The sequence below is a fragment of the Polistes fuscatus genome, unplaced genomic scaffold (assembly GCF_010416935.1).
Source record: "Polistes fuscatus isolate 324 unplaced genomic scaffold, CU_Pfus_HIC Scaffold5, whole genome shotgun sequence".
Lineage (NCBI taxonomy): Eukaryota > Metazoa > Arthropoda > Insecta > Hymenoptera > Vespidae > Polistes > Polistes fuscatus.
In genome coordinates, this window is record NW_025113129.1 from 9,638,381 (window position 1) to 9,657,084 (window position 18,704).

Sequence of the window (18,704 nt, forward strand, 5' to 3'; positions counted from 1 at the left end):
TTGGAACCCAATTAGTATAAATTATGCCTGACAATGTTAAAAGAATAATAATAATAATAATAATAATTTTAATAATTGCCGATTAGTTAAAAATTGTCTTCCATCGTAAATCCCAAATTGAGAATTACTGATCTAATACTACCCCCGTATAAATTATCCTTTATCTTTAAAAACAAACAAAAATTCACAAATATCTTACATCGTACAAATATTTTCGACACAATATTACCGACAACGAGTTCTGGAAAAGAAATTTTATTTGGTTCGTGAACAACAACAATAAAAAAGAGAAAAGTTTTAAGACTTTACTTTGCAAGAAATAATGCTAGGAGAGTAACGCAACCCCCTCCCGGTTAGGAAGAAGAAAAAAAGAAAATAAAGAAGGAAAAAAAAAGCAAAGCTTATCGAAGTAGAACGTATAAAGAGAGTTAAGTTTATATGTACGAGTTCGTGTGAAAGGAACGAGTTTCCCCTCGACGCGTCTCCGATTGCATTCTTAAGCCTAATTAGGTTTACGAGGCTCTGTCCCGGCGAGGAAGCAATTATTGGTAATTGCGTAAAGATGTCACGCCGTAAGCGGATTGCAGGCGGTTTTACAGCATTGTACTCCTCTAAGCCACACCACGAGACCAGCAATGACGACGAAGGCCAGCAACAAGAGGAAGGGGACCCTTTTCTATCCTTTTCCCTTTCTCTCTCTATCTATCTCTCTCTCTCTCTCTTTTACTTCTTTCACAACAACCGACGACAATAACTCTCGAACTTGCTACCAACTCATCCTACTATCTTTTTCTTTTCGTTGCAAAACAATTGACTATTGGACGGATTAAAAGACACGCCTATTTAAATTCTTTCCACTAAACTCCCCGCTCACCCCCAACTCCGATTGAAATTAATCCTAATCAATCAAATTGATTTGCTACCAATAATTGCGTGGTCTATTCTAAATTTAAATGATCAAATTTAAACAACATTTTCTATTTTACTCATGTTCAATGTCTTCACCTTAATTACATTTATTTTATTTTTTTATAATCAAATCCTAGATACTCGTTAAATCATCTTAAAGAAGTAACCGTGTTTGGTGAAATATTTTTGTTTCAATAATTTTCATAAGTATCATTTTATTTGGTATCATGTTAAAATTACGTTTGTTTGATTCTTAATAATTCGATCTATACGAAAAAAAAACAAACACGTTAGTGTTCACATTTCAAAACTGTCCAGTTAAATATGAAATTAACTCTCTCCAGATCTCTCTCTCGCTCTCCTCTAATAAATCTCTTAAATCGAGGCAAAACATTAAAATATGTCTTTCGGAGTAGCTAGCTCGACATTAGGGAAAAAGGGTGAACAGGAAGAAAAAGATGAGAAGGAGGAAGAGGAGAAGGAGAACCAGAAAGTGTAGGTAGGAAACGTTAACCTCTCAACACGAACGCGAAGAAGACGATGAAGTAGGGGGCGTTGGTTGAGTAGGTGAAGGATGGGATGGGAGGGGGCTGTCGGTTGGGGTGTAGTAGGAGGATTTGGTTTGGAGTAAAAACTCAGAACGCTGTGAAAACTCGTTTAAAGATGAAAGGCCGACTAACGACTTATTTTCGATAAGGAAAAGTTAAGGCGTTTGCCCCTCGCGCCAGCAACGTGCCACTACAACCAACGGCACCACTACAACTACAACCTCACAACTATTACCACACTACCGTTACTATTAACAGCAAACAACCACCAACAAAATGGGGATGAAAAGTCGAATTCCCCAATCCTGTTCTCTCTCTTTCTCTCTCTCTTTCTCTCTTTTATCCCATCCACCGCCCTCTTCAATCTCGCTCACTCACTCTTATTTTGCACCCCCAACCAAACCACCTATCTCTTTTTCGTTTCCCGCGCAAAAACACAATAGTTGTGTGTGCGCGCGACTCAACTCGATTGCCATGTCAAAACGATGTGAAATGGGATTGATGTAATTCGGTTACATCAGCCACCCCCTCTTTTTTTGGGTACCGGGGTGCTCTCTTTTAACCCCCCTTATCCCACCCCACAACCACCTCCTCCTCCTCCTCTACAATTTTAGCCGCCTTTAGCGATGGATGGATGGATGGATGGATGGATGGATGGATGGCCCCTCGGTTACGTTCGCCTGCGCTTGCGCGCGCGCGCGCACCCACCCTTCCTTCGCTCTCGCCACAAATACAACGTTTGCTTTGTATACTCGACCACCGGCCCAAGCGCAGTGTCGCGATCCTTCGGCAGATTCTAATCGGTCGTGAAGTCAAACCAAATGACCGACAAAACCTTTAGGAGTTCCATCCCCGCCCTTTTCCCCTCCCCCTACGCCTCCGCCTCTCTTACTCCTAAGGGAGTTAGTCTCCCCTCGGGAGATATTTTCTTCGTTCGTTCTATGAATCCTGACCTAACTACTTTCCTGTGATTTTTCTGACGAAATTCGATTAATCGAATCACTTTTAGAAGAGATTTTGATTTAGATCGTTTTTTTTTTATTTCTTTTTTTTTCTCTAAGTATTTAGTTGCCCAGAAAATTTGCGCCAATCGTAATTTGAAACTTTAACGAGATGAACATAAAATTATATCGGCAAATTGAAAAAGATACAAAAATGTATGAAAGTAATGGTCTGATTTTTTGGTTTTAATGTATGCATTAAACCGATACTGTTTTTTAGTATCTTCATATATAGAAATTCAATATTTGAATTTGATTTTAAAAATGATTTTTCGATGTTTAATAAATGTTCGAAAATATCGACGAAAAGATTGACCTTTGGTTGATTTAATTTTGATCGTAAAATATTAAGTGTATTCCTATATCTCCGATCTAATTTGTATGCTTTATGAAAAAAAAAAAAAATAAATAAAAACTGGATACAGTTTAAAAAATCGAACGATATTAAGAGAAGATCGAATTAGAGTTCATTCGGTGAATAGAAAATTACTCGATGAATGTTAAATCATATTGCATGGGTATGATCGCGGAGTTTTGACAAAGTGTTACGTACTCGTTCGTAGCATTCAATTCCCCCCATCCTCGATCTTCGAAGGGATGTTTCGGAAACAATAAAGTTCAGCGTCGGAGAGTTATTACTGTCATTATTTTCGCAGATGTCACTTTTTGTCCTACGTGTGTGGATCGTGTGTAGAGAGAGAGAGAGAGAGAGTCTAAAGGAAAGAAGAAATTCGACTAAGGGGGTTGCATGGATGAGCAAGTGAATGAATGAATGACTTGTATTACATGTATATGTTTAAAAGATAGCAAATGAACGAAAGTAACGTTGGTTGAACAACGAGACCATTATAAAGAGAATAAACGCGGTCAATCGGATCTTCGGAATGTAATGCGGAAACGTCGCATCGAGTTTGATGGATTGATCGTGGATCATGAGAATTCTTTTCCCCTAAACCACCCCCCTCCCCCAGATTATTTTCGAGCTATAGCACTCGGGAAATCATCTCGTTGCAACGATAAACTTCGTTAAACTACTATTTCGTTGGCAACAGGAGCAACATCAGTAGCAGTACCAATACCAGTACCATTACCAGTACCAGTACCAGTACCAGTACCAGTACCAGTACCAGTGGCACCACCACCACGACCACTAGACCCAGTAGCAGCAACAGCAGCAGCAGCAACGACGGTGGTCGATAATTTCATTGGCTATGGAAAAATGGCCGGCCTTGTAATTAGCCTTCCGTTACGACAGAGAAGAAAGAGGAAAAAAAACAAAGAGAGAAAAATAGAAAAAAAAAAAGAAAGAAAGAAAAAAAGGGTAGTCGAGCTTAGAGGTACCTACCCATTTCTTAAAGCAATATCTACTCTATAAGTAAGTATGAGAAAATTTGATCGAACAATCCTTCCATTTAAGCGGCTTGATATTAAATTAATTTCCATCGAGCCGAGCAAACGCTTAATTAAGCGGTTGTATAAAATCAAGTTGGTCCCAGACGATACGCTACCATGAACACCTAAACTCGCGATAAACTGCTCTAAGCTATTCCAAAGTTATAACCGAATGGATAGTTTAATACCCATTCGCTCGAGTAAATTCGTAGAGTAAGAGATTAATTATTTTATATCAAGAGGTTAATCGCTCTCTCTCTCTCTCTCCCTTTCTCTTTTTCTCTTTTTATCCTTTTCTCTCTCTCTCTCTTACCAACTCACAACGTTACTTTGCTTGCTGACCTAAATTCTTCATCTCCTCGTTTATATCTACTTTCAACGCTAACGTTTAACAAAATTTACTCTTCGTTCGTTCATGAACGAACGAAGACTATCCTCCTTCTCCTCAGGGTTTCTAGGAAAATTTTACCAACTATTATTCCCTATGACAATGATGAAAGATTAACTTTTTATTAAAAAATATCAACAATTACGTATTACAAAAAAATATTCTTTCTTTTATTAATATTATTATTATTATTATTATTATTATTACATTTATTCTATTGAAGATAGATAACTGTAAGCTTGAATCACAAAAGTATTAGGAAAGAAAGAGAGTATCAATAAAAGGAAGAACAGAATGAACGTATTTGAGGATCGAAAAGACTTCTTCTTCTTCTTCTTCCTCCTCGACGATACTAAAGATGCCAAGAATTTCTTGGAAACGCGTCGGGTCCTCGTCCTCGTCCTCGTCCTCGTCGTAGTTTGGCGTTGGTGGCGGCACTTTGAACGGTAACCTCGTTTATGACGACGCTGGACACGGAATGTAGGAAACACCGATAACAGCGGTGACGGAAATATCGACTTTTGAGAGCTTCCACCCTACCACTACTCTCTCTCGTCGCGTTCCATCCCTTTCTCCCCGATTCCCTCCCCCTCTCACTCTCTCTCTATCCGGCCCTGGCAAATCATCCCGTTCCACTCCTCTTCCTCGAATTCAACGAAGAGAGACCGAATGAGTGAGTGAGATGGTGGTTGGACGAGGGACAGGGTGGGACGGGGGAATTGGGAGGGAGTAGATAGGAGGAAAAGAGGTAGAAAAGAGGAAGCGAGGAAAAGAGGATGAGAGAAAAAGAGAGAGAGAGTACGAAAGAGGGAGCAAAATGGGAGATGAGGGTGAGGGGAGGGCAGCCCACTCTGGTGGCGGTTGAAAGAACCAATTTTGTCCTAATAGAAAAATCCCCAGCGCCGTACCCAATTTATAAACCCACAAACATGGCTGGCGGAGGGCGCGTTCTCTCTTCTCTTCTCCCTCTTTCTCCTCTCCTTCGTTCTCTCGTTCTTTTTCCTACTTTTTCCCTCTCCTCCCGAATCCCAATGCACTGAACGCTGCTGAACATCGGATTTGTAAAGCTGAGTTCACCACCATAAAAGCCCCCGGTCGCGTGCGAACGCGTGAATTTGTCTCGCGCGACGAAAGCAGAGTAGGTGTATATATTTGCTTCTCTATCTCTCTCCCGTTCTCTCTTTCTTTTTTCTTTCTTACTCTCTTCCACAACGAATAGGCGAAAAGAAAAAGATGAAAAAAGGAACGATTTCGTGAGACGCGAGGAGTAAATTTTCTTCCCCTCCCCCAACCGCCGTTCTTTTTCTTGCAAATTTTCTCTCTCTCTATTTTTTCTTTTGTTTTCTATTGGATCGTTTGGAATTTGGTTGATAGTAATTTTGTTGATGTTGCATTATTACAAATTTTGCGAGAAAATTCTAAACGAAAACATAAAATTACTTTTGATGATATATTTATTAACGGGTTGCCTTGGAAAATTCGTGCCATTTTATTAATACGCGCGATTGATATTTTTCATTAATTGTATATATTTATCACAAAATCGGTAATAATTTTCTTGACAATTTACAGTCTTACGATTGTCCGAAAAGTTGTTGACGATTGTGGACAAAAATATACGCAAGTTTTCGAGCAACGGATAGATAATCCGAAAAATATTCGTCTATGCTAAACAAAAATCGTGTTTGTATTAAAAATATCAATCGATAGAAATTTTTCGGACAATCTAATGTATAATATATAATTTAGGTTTATGTACGTTGGTCTATCGAAATAAATAAACAAAGTGACTCGATCGAGTGAATCGAAATGTTATTTAATCGGCAATCGATCTACAGACGACCGTCGAGAAATTATCGTATGAAATAACCACGTTTTATATACTATCTATGCATATATGTATATATGTATATATATATACGCGCATAAATATACACGTATATATATTATGTGTGAGTGTATATGAATAATATACTATAGAATGAAATCGCGGGGCGAACGTAAATTGAAAATTATATCGGAATGGTGGGCGTAATGACGTATTAACGATAACGGAATTAAACGATTTCGCGTTTTCGATTTAATCGTCATAGGAATTACGAGTGGGCGATATATATCAAATCTTTCCTTTCATAATAATCGCTGATCGAGGAGATAGCAAAAGTATTAACGAACGGAAGGACTTCGCGAGATGATCTCGCGAGTGGAGGGACGCGTTTGAAGAATGAAAAAAAATAAAAGAAAAGAGAGAGAGAGAGAGAGAGAGAGAAGAAGAAGAAACGTAAAGGGAACACATGGCACGAAAGAGTACACCCATGTTAGCTACAAAGGTATCCAACAGAGATAAATACGTCGCAAGTTTAGAACGTGCACTCCTATCCTTGGCATATGCACGCAGCAGGAAACAAGACTGTCCATCTGCGGACCGATCAGATTCGACGATAAAGACTTTTTCGCAAATCGATTCTCAAATCTGATAATGTTTACCTTCGTCTCACGAACTATAAGGAAAATAAAATACCCGTTCGTTCTATACAATCTACATGAAACCTATCAAAGCATTTCATAGTTCTAAAATATTCTTAAATCATTTACAAAATCCAAAAGAATCCCCGAAACAAAATAAACCGGCAAACGTGAAACGACTTGACCAAATAGAAAACTAACGTTCGTTTAGATAAATATACGACAATAGGATTGTATGACAATCGTCGACATGATAACGGATCGTTTCTTTCCGAACGTTAGACTCTTCTCATAATTCTTCGCAGTTACTATTTTAATTTTACGTACAGTAAACCAACGTGCAGTATCATCTGACCCCGGGACTCGGTCCCATAGATTATTTAACAACGCCCGAGGCATCGGTAAACACGGGTTAGCGGATTGGCCCCAGGGCAAAGACCGAATGATAGTTAACGTACCGCTAAACGCCATTGGATAGAGGACCTCGTGTCCCTTCCCGCTTCAAGCGCCACATACCCGGAGTTTCGTATATTGCATGCGCAAGGGGGGGACCGAAATTTAATTTTGTGCTTTTTGTACAGCGCCAAATCGTCCCCTATCTCTTTCTCTCTCTCTCTCTTTCTCACTCTCTCTCTTTCTTTCTATATACTCGCCACGGTTGATCTCTCTTCCTCTACTTTTCTACACCCCTCTTTCTATCTGTATCGCTTTTTCACCTCCTCCTCACCTCCTCTCTCGCCCCTCTTTCGCACCCCTTTACCATCACCACCCCCCCCTCTTCGCTTTCGTCTACTCTACCCTCGACAAAACAGAGGCGTCACCATCCAAGAGATTTCACTTCGATTCTGTTTACTCTTTTTCATCTTCTTGTATTTTCCAATACTTTAGTTCTGACTATTTTCTTTTTTTTTTTTAAATAATAATCATCGATACTTCGGTTCCCGAATGAAGTTTACTTTTGGTGAAGTATTTTTAAGAACTTTTATCATAAACTTTTTCATAAAAGTCGATTCATAGTTCGCGTAATTTAATTACAAAAAAAAAAGAATACGATCTCCCATACATTTCTATTATTCTTTTTCTTTTTTTTTTTACGAGCAAATTTTCTCCTTAGCCATTTTTTTCTGATGAGAATTATTCAAATATATATATATATAATCGTAAAAATGTAAACATATTTGAAAATAGCTTTTCTATCCGTGGTCGGGAAACCACGTATCTCGATCATGTAAAATATGTGATATCGATTGTGGAAGCATGTATGCAAGTACGGTCAAGGGCACCTCGATGACGTCGATGACAAACTTCGATGATGGTCAAACTTTAACGATCCAAAAATATCATATTTTCTTTTGATCTTTTAAAAAACTCCAAACGGATTTAACCATAAAAAAAGAAAGTTATATGAAAATAAAAGTAAACAAAACAAAAGAAAATAATTGAAAAATTAAATAAGAGAAACAAGGAATCAAGTAAAAGGTAAAGGTTTTGAAATGCAAGTGACCATTCACGGTCGGTCACCTTTTGAACACACAAATACATCCACACATACACACACACATACACATACACAGATAGGTATATATAAACACACATAGAGACTTTGTTAACTTCTCAAATCGAGCCTGAGAGTCGGAGCGTTTCATTTCCGGACGCCCCACGCGTTCTCTATTGTTCCTGACAGATTAACCTGACGCTAGTAACGATGATCCCTCGTCTCTCAGATTGTCAAGTTGCCGTTCATTACAAAATTCGAGAGATGAAAGAGAGTAAGAGAGAGAGAAAGACAGAGAAAGAAAGAGAGAGTCAGAGAGAGAGAGAGAGAGAGAGAGAGAGAAAGGGAAAGAGTGTCTCTAGTCTCTGTTGGACAAGAACAAGAAGAGGAAGAAGGAGAAGAAGGAGAAGAAGAGAGAAAACAATAGAAAGAGACAAACATATCCTAGAAATAGAAAGAGAGAGAAATAGAAGGTTATAAGAGAAATACCGAGACGAGAGAGTACATTCGAGAAGTGGTAGTGCAAAAGAGATCAACACAGAGAGAAAGACAAAAAGAGAGAGCGAGAGAGAAAGAGTAGGTACAGAGAGATGGTTGACTTGATGAAATCATGCCGCGAGAATTAAACGGGGATACCTCGTTTACGTGTGTCGCTAGTATCGTTTACCTGTGTGCAAATCCATTTCTACATACACGCTGTATATACATTCATATATACATGTATATATAGAGAGAGAGAGAGAGATGTATATGTGTGTGTATGTTATGTATGTATGTGTATCTTTCTCTAACTGTGTGAAACGGTACTGGGCTCCAATTGGCGGGAGCAAGACAACGGTAGGAGTTGACGGCAGTGTATACACAGTTAATTAAGCTGGAGTACCACGGATGGAGGAACGCGAGAGGAGGATTCAAGAGATGAATAGAGAGAGACAGAGAGATGCTGAGAGTGAGAGGGAGAGAAAGAGAGGGAAACAGAGTTACGTGGTGGGGGAAGGAGAAGATGAGATAGCTGGAGAAGGCTGCTGCTAGTAGGTGGGTACATAAAGAGAGAGAGAGAGAAAGAGAGAGAGAGAGAATGGCTGAGTTTGAGAGAGATAGAAAAACCCTTTGCAACCGAGAGCAACGATGACGCTCTATCTCGTCCTGTCCTGTACTGTTCTCTGTCCTCTGTCCTGTCCTGTCCTGTCTTGTCCTGTGGCCTACGAACGTAATTTGTTCTACGAATGTGCTGCGCACTTTCAGCGGTTTTCATCATCTGTTGCCATCCAAAGACGTTCCACAAGTTTCGGAACAACAAATTTTACTCCAGGCTATTTAATTTCTTTTTTTTTTCTTCTTTTTTCTTTCTTTCCAGGAAGATTAATTTGACTTCGTGCTGATAAGTTAAATATAATACTTACAATTAGTTAACGAGATCGACGAATTTTAATTCATTTATGAAAGATCTTTGAACGGTATTTTGATGTCGATCGAAATTTTGTTCTTGTTAATTACTTCGATAATATTAATACTCGAATATATTTGAGTGTACGTATTCTTTATACATCGTTGGTGGAAATTTTGAAGAAAATATTTTCTGTACTAATTAAACAAGAAAACGTTTGTTCAATGCAATATAAATTTATTACAATTTTTTTCTTTCGCTATAGGACATTTTGATACATTTGTAAAATATTTGTCATTAATAAAAATAAATTATTTCAATTACTTTGATTATAATATAATTATAATAGACAAATTACAATGATTAATGTAGATCAAATATTTGATTGAATATCAAAAGAATATTAAAATGAATAAAGATAGAGTAAAATGTGGAATATAATTTAAGTATTCATCCAATACAATCATCTCATTCAATCTTATCTCTTTTTGTATCCAAATACCATAGACATACATATATATATATATAAATACCATAATAGACAAGAGATTAGGCGTCGGAAATCCGAAAGATCCTTGTAAGAAGACATAAATACTATTCTCAATGAGCCACCCGCCGAGTTGTGTTTAGTCCTGTTCTAAAAACTTGTGTTGTGAGATCTGTCTGAGGTTTACAATGGTAAGGAAAACACCACCCGCGGTTTCTACGCACCAAACAACAGCCATTCTTTCTCCATTTCTTCTGGTGAAAAGGCAGGAGGATAGTGAGAATGAGATGGAATAAGAATGGTGTACACACTCGATTCTATTTTTCTTTTTTTTATTTTCTATCCAGTGCAGATCTCTTGGCTACCCGTTTTACGATGCACTGCACTGGTTTCTTCTTCTTCTTCTTCTTCTTGTTCGCACCTCTTCGAAAATAAACGAAGAGAAAAATTTTCTTCCTACCCTCTCTATCTCTCTCTCTCTCTTTCTTTCTTTCATTTTTTTCTTTCTTTCTTTTTTCCGCAGATAAAACGGATCGTCCATTGGGGTAAAATTGAAGCGGATTAAACTCCTGATTCTCGAACGAAATTTTCTCAATGGTCGACACAACGAAATTAGACTTATCTCGGTCATCTTAGGGTCCACAAGTCTATCTCGTACACGCAGCTGCTTCTCTCCTCTTCTTTTTTTTTTCTTCTTCTTCTTCTTTTCCTTCTTCATTTTCTAATAGATTTTCTCATGATCAACTCTAAGAAGAGAATACTGTACTCTAGTTTTCTTCCTTTTTATTATATTGTTGTAGACGGTGCTTTTATTCATGCCGGCTCGTGTCAGATTTTTCGCATACTTTTTATTTCTCTCTCTCTCTTTCTCTTTTTCTCGAAAGAAAAAGATAGAGAAAAATAACGTTGCTCCTTTCGACGGGCAAGACACGCGCCATTGTTGTGAACGGACGATCGGTCGAGGACCTTAAAGACCGACAATGTGTTTACAATGAAGTCGAGAATCCGCTCCGTTTTGCTAGAACGGTTTTCAAACATACGTTTCACGACGATCGAGAGATCGGATCTATCATTTTGTTTGCCGATTTGCCGCGCTCAATGCTCACTTTATATTGTCATAGAATTCTTACTTAGGTTTCACCTAAGATCCCTCGATTGGATAAAAATATCTTACTTACTTACTTACTTATGTTAGATGTTTCACGTTTCCTATTCTTTTCTTGATCAATCGAAACGATTTTTTACGTTACCTACTTCTTGACAAATAAATTAATCACTTACTCTTATTTCTCTTTTGGTAAATCAACATTTTTATTTAAGTATAAATAATAATTTTATTCAGTATTTGTAATTAAAAGTTGTGGATCGTATTTAATCTTATTACAACTATCGACAATTTTTTATTAAAAATAACAACCGCCGATTTTTAAATATATCAACCTAATCAATAACAGACTAAATTAATGATTTCATCATCGACTTGATTTCTCGACGACGTAAATTAAAAATAACATCAAAAACAAAAAATAAATAAAAATATGAAAGGAAAATATGCGTTGGCACGCAAAATGCAACTTTTTACTTCCACTATTCTGTTTTTTTTATTTGATCGTTCTGGCAGAAAATTATTCAATAAAAATCCAATAAATATACCCACGATCAGATTCGTCATGACTCGTCAAAAACAACTCGAGTGCACTTTTAAAAGGAAACAAAAACGTTTCCTCTACTCTCATTAGGATATCGTTGCCATAATTACAGCTTACCTTGGAGCACAAAATGGAAACATCATTTTCCCTCAAAGTATAGGCTCGCGAGTTATAGGGCTCCCAGAAAAATGGCTTAAAAGAGAGTTTCGGTTATCCGTTTGGAGATACGTACACACTTTTTGCTCCAAATAGGAGGAGGTAGGTCGAAACCGTTTAACCGTCGTAGCTACCTGAGTTTTTCACCGTCTGGTTAGTAATCCATCGAGCTACTTGAGAGACGATAAAAAAGAAAACGGAAGAGAGAGAGAGAGAGAGAGAGAGAGAGGGAGAGATAGAGAAGAAAAAAAAATGAAAGAACGTCCTGTTAAAAGTTTAGAAAGATCAAACACTGGAGGTTTAAATTAGCTAAAACTGGAAGTAAAGTGCCGAAGGGATAGGTATAGAACGAAGCCAAGGTTAGAAAATAAATGTGGCTGATCTAATACCGTTGGTTCCTAATTCTTTCTTCTCTTTCTATCTCTTTCTTTCTCATTCATTCCTTCTTTGTCAGATATTTATCGCTGTAAGTGGGATCCGGTTAAATGCAACTCTGATCTGATTTCCACGAGGGACTTAAAAGCTTTTTCTCCAGAGCTACTCTTTTCTCTTTCTATCTCTTTGTCTATCTCCGTCTGTGTTTCTACGTTGGAGCCAGGAACAAGATTGGTGGCCGAGATTGGGCGGGGTGGAAAATGGCGTTGTCGAGGACTCATCGACTCTTCGGAATATTCGCGAAGAGCGGAGATAAGTAAATTCTATGTGACACGGCACGCTCGTGGGAACATTGTTGTCCTCCGAGAGAGACCCTTTACCGAGATTTTATCCCTTACTCCCCTCTCTCTCTCTCGTTCTAACTACACGTGTCACGATCCTTTCTCGTATTATTAAATACATCACCGGTTCAAAATATATTTAACTCAAAAGAAAACACATTTTTTTACCAATACGTTTCCTGTAATTTCCAATTTTACTTTTTATACTATCCCTAATTCTTGTAATTTCAATTTGAAAAATATTTTCAATTAAGATTAGATTCAAGCAATTTTATCTTATTCCCATAATACCTGAAATTCTTGTAACACTTCCAAAAAATATATTTAGAATTTTTTTTTTTATTACCACTATAACTAATCCTAATAATATTTAAGAACATACATATTAAACAAGAGAAATAAAATAAAAAGCAAAAAAAAAGTTTTATTTCAGTATTCCAGAATGTAAATATATAACATTAAATACAACTAACATAAGAAAATTTTCATCTCAAAATATAATCAACAAAAGAAATTGATCTATGTAAGGTATCTTTGATATTAGAAACTGTATACAAAGTAATAGAAATCCATAGGAAGTAGGGAAAGTTCTTTTCCTCTAACGGCCGAAACGTGAATTCATCCGCAACGTATAATTTAGCTCAATATAGTTAGATCGATTTTGAGCAAGCTACTGTGTGTTTCGCTAGAGGCGGATATCTTTTGTCGCGCGGTTTTGTGGGCGTACACTTCCCCCCAGGCTAAAACGCCAAATGGTAACGACGATACGCGGAATCGAGCGTGGAATGGGAAACAGGGATTTATTTTGTGTCCTCTCGTTGGTTTTTGGTCTACGGGAATGGAAAAGAAACAATTTCCAAGCCCGACGCGCGCCAGTTCTGCTAACCGGAAAAGCGTTCCCGCTTTTTGCTGCTTTGTCACCAGGCAAATCCAGAAAACTCATGAAAGGAACGTTCTGCGCGGATAAAAATCTGTTATCCACTCGTTTCCTCTTTTTTTTTCTTTCTTCTTCTTCTTCTTCTTTCTTGTTTTTTCATCCCCTTTTCTCTCTCTCTCTCTCTCTCTCTTTCACTCTCATTGGGTAACAAAAATCCTTTCCATTGTAAATTCAAGATAAAGCTATGTACAAATTCGAACGTTAATCTCTTTCTCGCTTTGCCATTAAATACAAATAAAAATAATATATGAATCGTTTAATTCTTATTCAAACAAATTCATTTATATTAATTTCGAAGGATCGATCGAAACTTCGTTAGAAAGTAATTTCTGTTAACGATAGAAAGAACGTTGTTGCTTTAACAAATAGTTCTCGTTAGACGTACTCGTATATAAAAATAATAAAATATAATCGATCATTATATATATATATGAATAATCTTTTAAAGCGATATCATCGTAAAAGATATATAGAACATTAATAGGAATCTACGTCTAAGGTAGTCCGAAGTCAGTGAAATGTATGAAGCACATACACAGGAGCATGGAAGGCTCGGCGTAAGCGGTAAGCTTTACCTCATTTCTGGCAATTACAGGGGATGCCAGAATCCGCCGCAAGAATCAACCCACACCGGGCACCCTCTGTACACTCTGTGTCTACGCGTATTTCGTCTCACTCGTTCTAAACCTGTGTGTAAGTAGATATATATATACATATGGGTGTGTGTACAAGTAAGTATATTAAGGTGTATAGGTGCGTATGTTGAGAACATTTGTATATCGGTGAGAACCAGCCCTCGGTACGTTCGCTTTTGCGCACATCTAGAACCCTTCCCTCTTCCCACCTCTCTTACACAAATATACACACAGTCTACTAAAGATCTACACACATGCATACATACATACATACAGACACACACGCACACACATATAGAGAGAGTGGAAACGCACGTAGGTTGTCACAGAAGCCAGAAGAAAACTCGTCGTTCGACCATTCCACCCCTTTCGGAGTCTAACGCAAGCCGAAAACTCTCCCCACCGTGTTAGAATATCAGATTGGGGGTTGGGTAAAGAATAAAATGTAAGAGTGGGATTGAGCACCACTGACTCGCCATGTTCGTCGATCTCTCCTACCATTGGTTAGGAACAACCTCGGGCTTTCTTACCATTGGCCGATCGAAACCACGCCCATTACGTTTAACTCCAGGATCCACCTCCCCTCCTCCTCTTTCTTCCCTCACGGTTCTATCTATCTATCGTGGCTCTCTCGACTAAGAGTAGTTGTGTGCAGCTGCAACAAAGGCCACCCCGCTAGACGACGGCCGGCTAGTCCTCGAGTAGGACGCACGCTCTCTCACTTCTCAAACCTTCGACCCCTTACATACGACATTACGTATTTTGGGTGAAAGAGAGACAGACATACACACTCAGATAAAGAGAGAAAGAGAGAGAGAGAGAGAGAGAGAGAACAAGAGGGAGAAAGAGAGGCAAACAGAAATAGATAGAAAGAGAGAGAGAGAGAGAGAGAGGATTGATAGAAACAGAAGACAGAAATCACAATCTATCAAACCAAAGATCATTACAATTTTCAACTAACTCGTGTCAAGATCTAACTGCTTTGACTAAAGAACTATACAAAGTAAGTGATTAATCGACCCAAGTTTTATATTTCAAGCTAGTGTTTTTCTCAAGAGGTTTGACACGTCAGGAAAGGATTCTACTTAAAATTGTTGATTGTGCAAGAAACATTAGAGATAAGAAGAAGAGGAAGAGTATATTCTTCGAGAGAGGGGGTGATCATCGATCTAGTTTGTCTGGTTTTTGTTTTTCTTTTGTTTTGGTGCGGTGTTAAAAAATATGATGAGATCCGTGTAACGGTGCGTTTTACCACGAAAATGTCATCGTGAAAATAATTCGTTCATTTGATTTCTACGTAAAAACAAGTGATATTTCGGACAGTGAAATAATTTATTATTCTCATGACTTTAGAAATAAATTCGTTGATAGTTTAAACTGTAACAATCGTTTAGTTGCTTACGAGTGGCCTTAAAAATTCGTAACGTGTGAGAAACGATTGGGCAAAAATAAAAAAAAAAAAGAAAAACAAGAAAATAAACACGCGTTGTTTCGCGCGTCGAGGAACAAAAAAATGTCCTCTCGTTGTTTTCTACGCTGAAACGTGTGTTATCTCGTACTCGGAAAGTGAACTTCTCGTCCAGTCGGACGGATAAAAGATAAAATCAAAATATAATCAAAATACGTAAACGTTCACGATAAATCAGTGACATCATCATTCCGTCGTCTTCTTCTTCGGATTTGTCAGATTTAACACGGCGATGGATTCGCAGCAGCTCGTTGAAACGAGCTCGCAAAACAGTCAGGACCTTGTCCTGCCAAAACCAACCAGCAGCACCCCACGACACAGCATCGATGCCATACTTGGCCTGGCTAATCACAAAAGGAATCATCAAGAGATGGAAGACAATAATCGCGAGACTCAGGAGAACGCTGGTACTCCTTTGTTTATCACACACGTATACACATGCACACACATACATACATACATCTCTTTTAATATATTTTTCAAAATATTTTTTAATCTATTTTTTTAGAAATATTTTTCCCATTTATATCGAGAATTTTTGTGTACGGACTATATTATTATTTTATTTAAAAATTTATTAAGACTGTTATGTGCGTTATTTAATTTGATAATTATTATTCTACATGTTCAATCTATTTAATCGATATTTGTAATGGTTTTCTTTTTTTATGAAGATATTTTGACAATATCATTGATATATTATATATCGTATTAATTATTTCAAATGGGTCATTTGTTCTAAATCAGATTGAAACATTGTATTATTTGTAAAACGATCATATTTATCTGAAATTAGAATGAATTAGGGTTATTTAGGTAGGACGGTATTATCGTTTGAATGTTCCGACGGTGCACGCTCGTTAGCCATTAGAGAACGAGTTATTCTTCTCTTTTAAAATAATTCATTCTTTTACTTTTATCATAGAACGTATAAAGATTAAAATGGAAAAGAATTCAATATAATATTTGTATGTAATATTTGAAAATGATGTCAGCATAAATTGATTGGCCTCGTGCGTGTGCTTTTACTATACGGCTATCATCACATATCATTAAAAACAGCTACGTAGATACGTGTCTGCCGATTATTTGCAAATGTGTGTATACGTCCTGTGTATTTGTGGGTGTGTGTGAATACTATGTGTGTGTGTGTGTGTGTATTCTGTCGTTCAAGTCGCACGGATAGCTTGCCGGTAATGTTAGCGTATAATTGGAAAATCGTTATTATCGTTGACGATCTCAACTCCGACGACACGGCAGCCGCGTTAATTCGCAGTCCGAGTACAGTCAAACCGAAGCCCTTTAGAAAGTCTTTCCCACTGACTTTTTTTCCCATATCTATCTATCTATACATATGCATAATTATATACGGTGAATGTATGTTTATATATACCAACGTGCACACATATGTGAATTTATGTTCTCATTTTCCAATTTACGTACGTAGATTTACCCGAATATCTTTTTATTTTTAAAACATTTAAACGAATTTTGTTGATTATTTAAGTATATTACAAATTTTAATAAACACGCGTAAATAATTTTAATTAATTTTTTAATTAAACAAATTTAAATTTATTTTATTTATATTTTAAAAGTTGTAATATACACGGTTAGATTATCCTTACATTTACTAAGATATTTTTATTTGAAACAAATATTCAATGTATTTGTTACATATTACAAGTAATAAAATACACTTGTTGATAAGTTAAATAATTTTAACTTAAAAGATAAAATTAAACGTATGACATATATTATTACAAAATTTACCATAAAAATTTGTCAAATAAATTCATACGAAATGACATTAAATAAGATCGATTTAAGCGATTAGATAATCGATGATTAAATGACGTAACTGTTAACTCACATAAATATTATTAATGTAAATAGATAGATATGGGTGTATATAAACACACACACACATGCACCTAGAAACAAACATGCACATATATATGTCGGTCATCGAGTAAACGTATATCCAATAATTCCAATTTCGAGACACACTTTCGTCTGGAAGGTCGAATTTATCCTTCGAGCAATGAAAACGAGCGTCGTTTTCGTGTCATTCTACCTACCGCGTTCGCGTTTCGTGCAGGTGCACGTATCGACGCAACACTTTCGGTGGAAAGGTCAGAATCGACAAAACAATTTCGTACGGGTGCTACTACCGTTATCGAAAGAGAAAGAGAGAGAGAGAGAGAGAGAAGACCACGAGGGTGAATTGAGAAAGAAAGAGACGGATAGAAACGATGACGAGTTTAGGGGCTAATAAAGTAAAACAATTATGGGGAAATAACAAAAATCACATAATCGAAACCATAAGAGACCAGTGGGGACTTTTCTTTTATTCGCGCAAATAAAATAATAAGAAAAAAATTACAATATTCACGAGTAATAAACTTAATGAAATAAAACGATTATGGGATGGGATGGGATGGGGAGAAATCGAAATCGTACCGGGACACGTGGGCGTTTCTTTTAATACGCAAATATAAAAGAAAATAATTATTGGATAAAAATTATAAAGAACAACAAAATAAAAAAGGAAAAGAATAAAATTGAGATGCGTAATAATTAATGAAAAGAAAACAAATTTGTTCTTCGATAATTTTCCAGGTGAGATCATTATGGTTGAACATGATGAAGTTAGATCATCGGTAGAAGGTTACATCGAGAAATAAATTTCAATATCAATCCAATTAATCTCACATAAGTTGTACGATGAAAAGAGAAGGAGAAGGAGGATGGGACTGGATGTGAAAGAGAGAAAAAAAGAAACGAAGAGAGAGAAAGAGAGAGAAGGGTGACGCGTGATTTTTGGCAAAGGTTGACGTTAATTGCTTCTTAATCGCCGACGTCAGATCGAGATACCATCTGTTGAGATGACAAAAGGAAACTACTCATGGTAGCTGCTTCTTGATAAGAAACTAAAAAACAAAAAAGGAATAATAATTAAAAAAATAAAAGAAAAAACAAACGAATACGATACGCAAAAGAACAAACAAATTGATCGAAAATAAAAATGAAAGAAATAATAATATAGAGAAAATAATAAACGAAGGTG

General features: G+C 36.9%; 1 protein-coding gene across 1 annotated transcript in view; it reads left to right on the plus strand.

Moving 5' to 3' along the window:
* The first annotated feature begins 14,814 nt into the window (after positions 1–14,814).
* The window catches only part of LOC122521843 (retinal homeobox protein Rx1-like), a 42,580-nt gene continuing 38,690 nt past the window's right edge, over positions 14,815–18,704 (plus strand). The window contains exon 1 of the mRNA XM_043642547.1: positions 14,815–16,041. Coding sequence (XP_043498482.1) covers positions 15,867–16,041 — 175 coding nt within the window. The 5' untranslated portion in view covers positions 14,815–15,866. The remainder of the gene's footprint in view (positions 16,042–18,704) is intronic.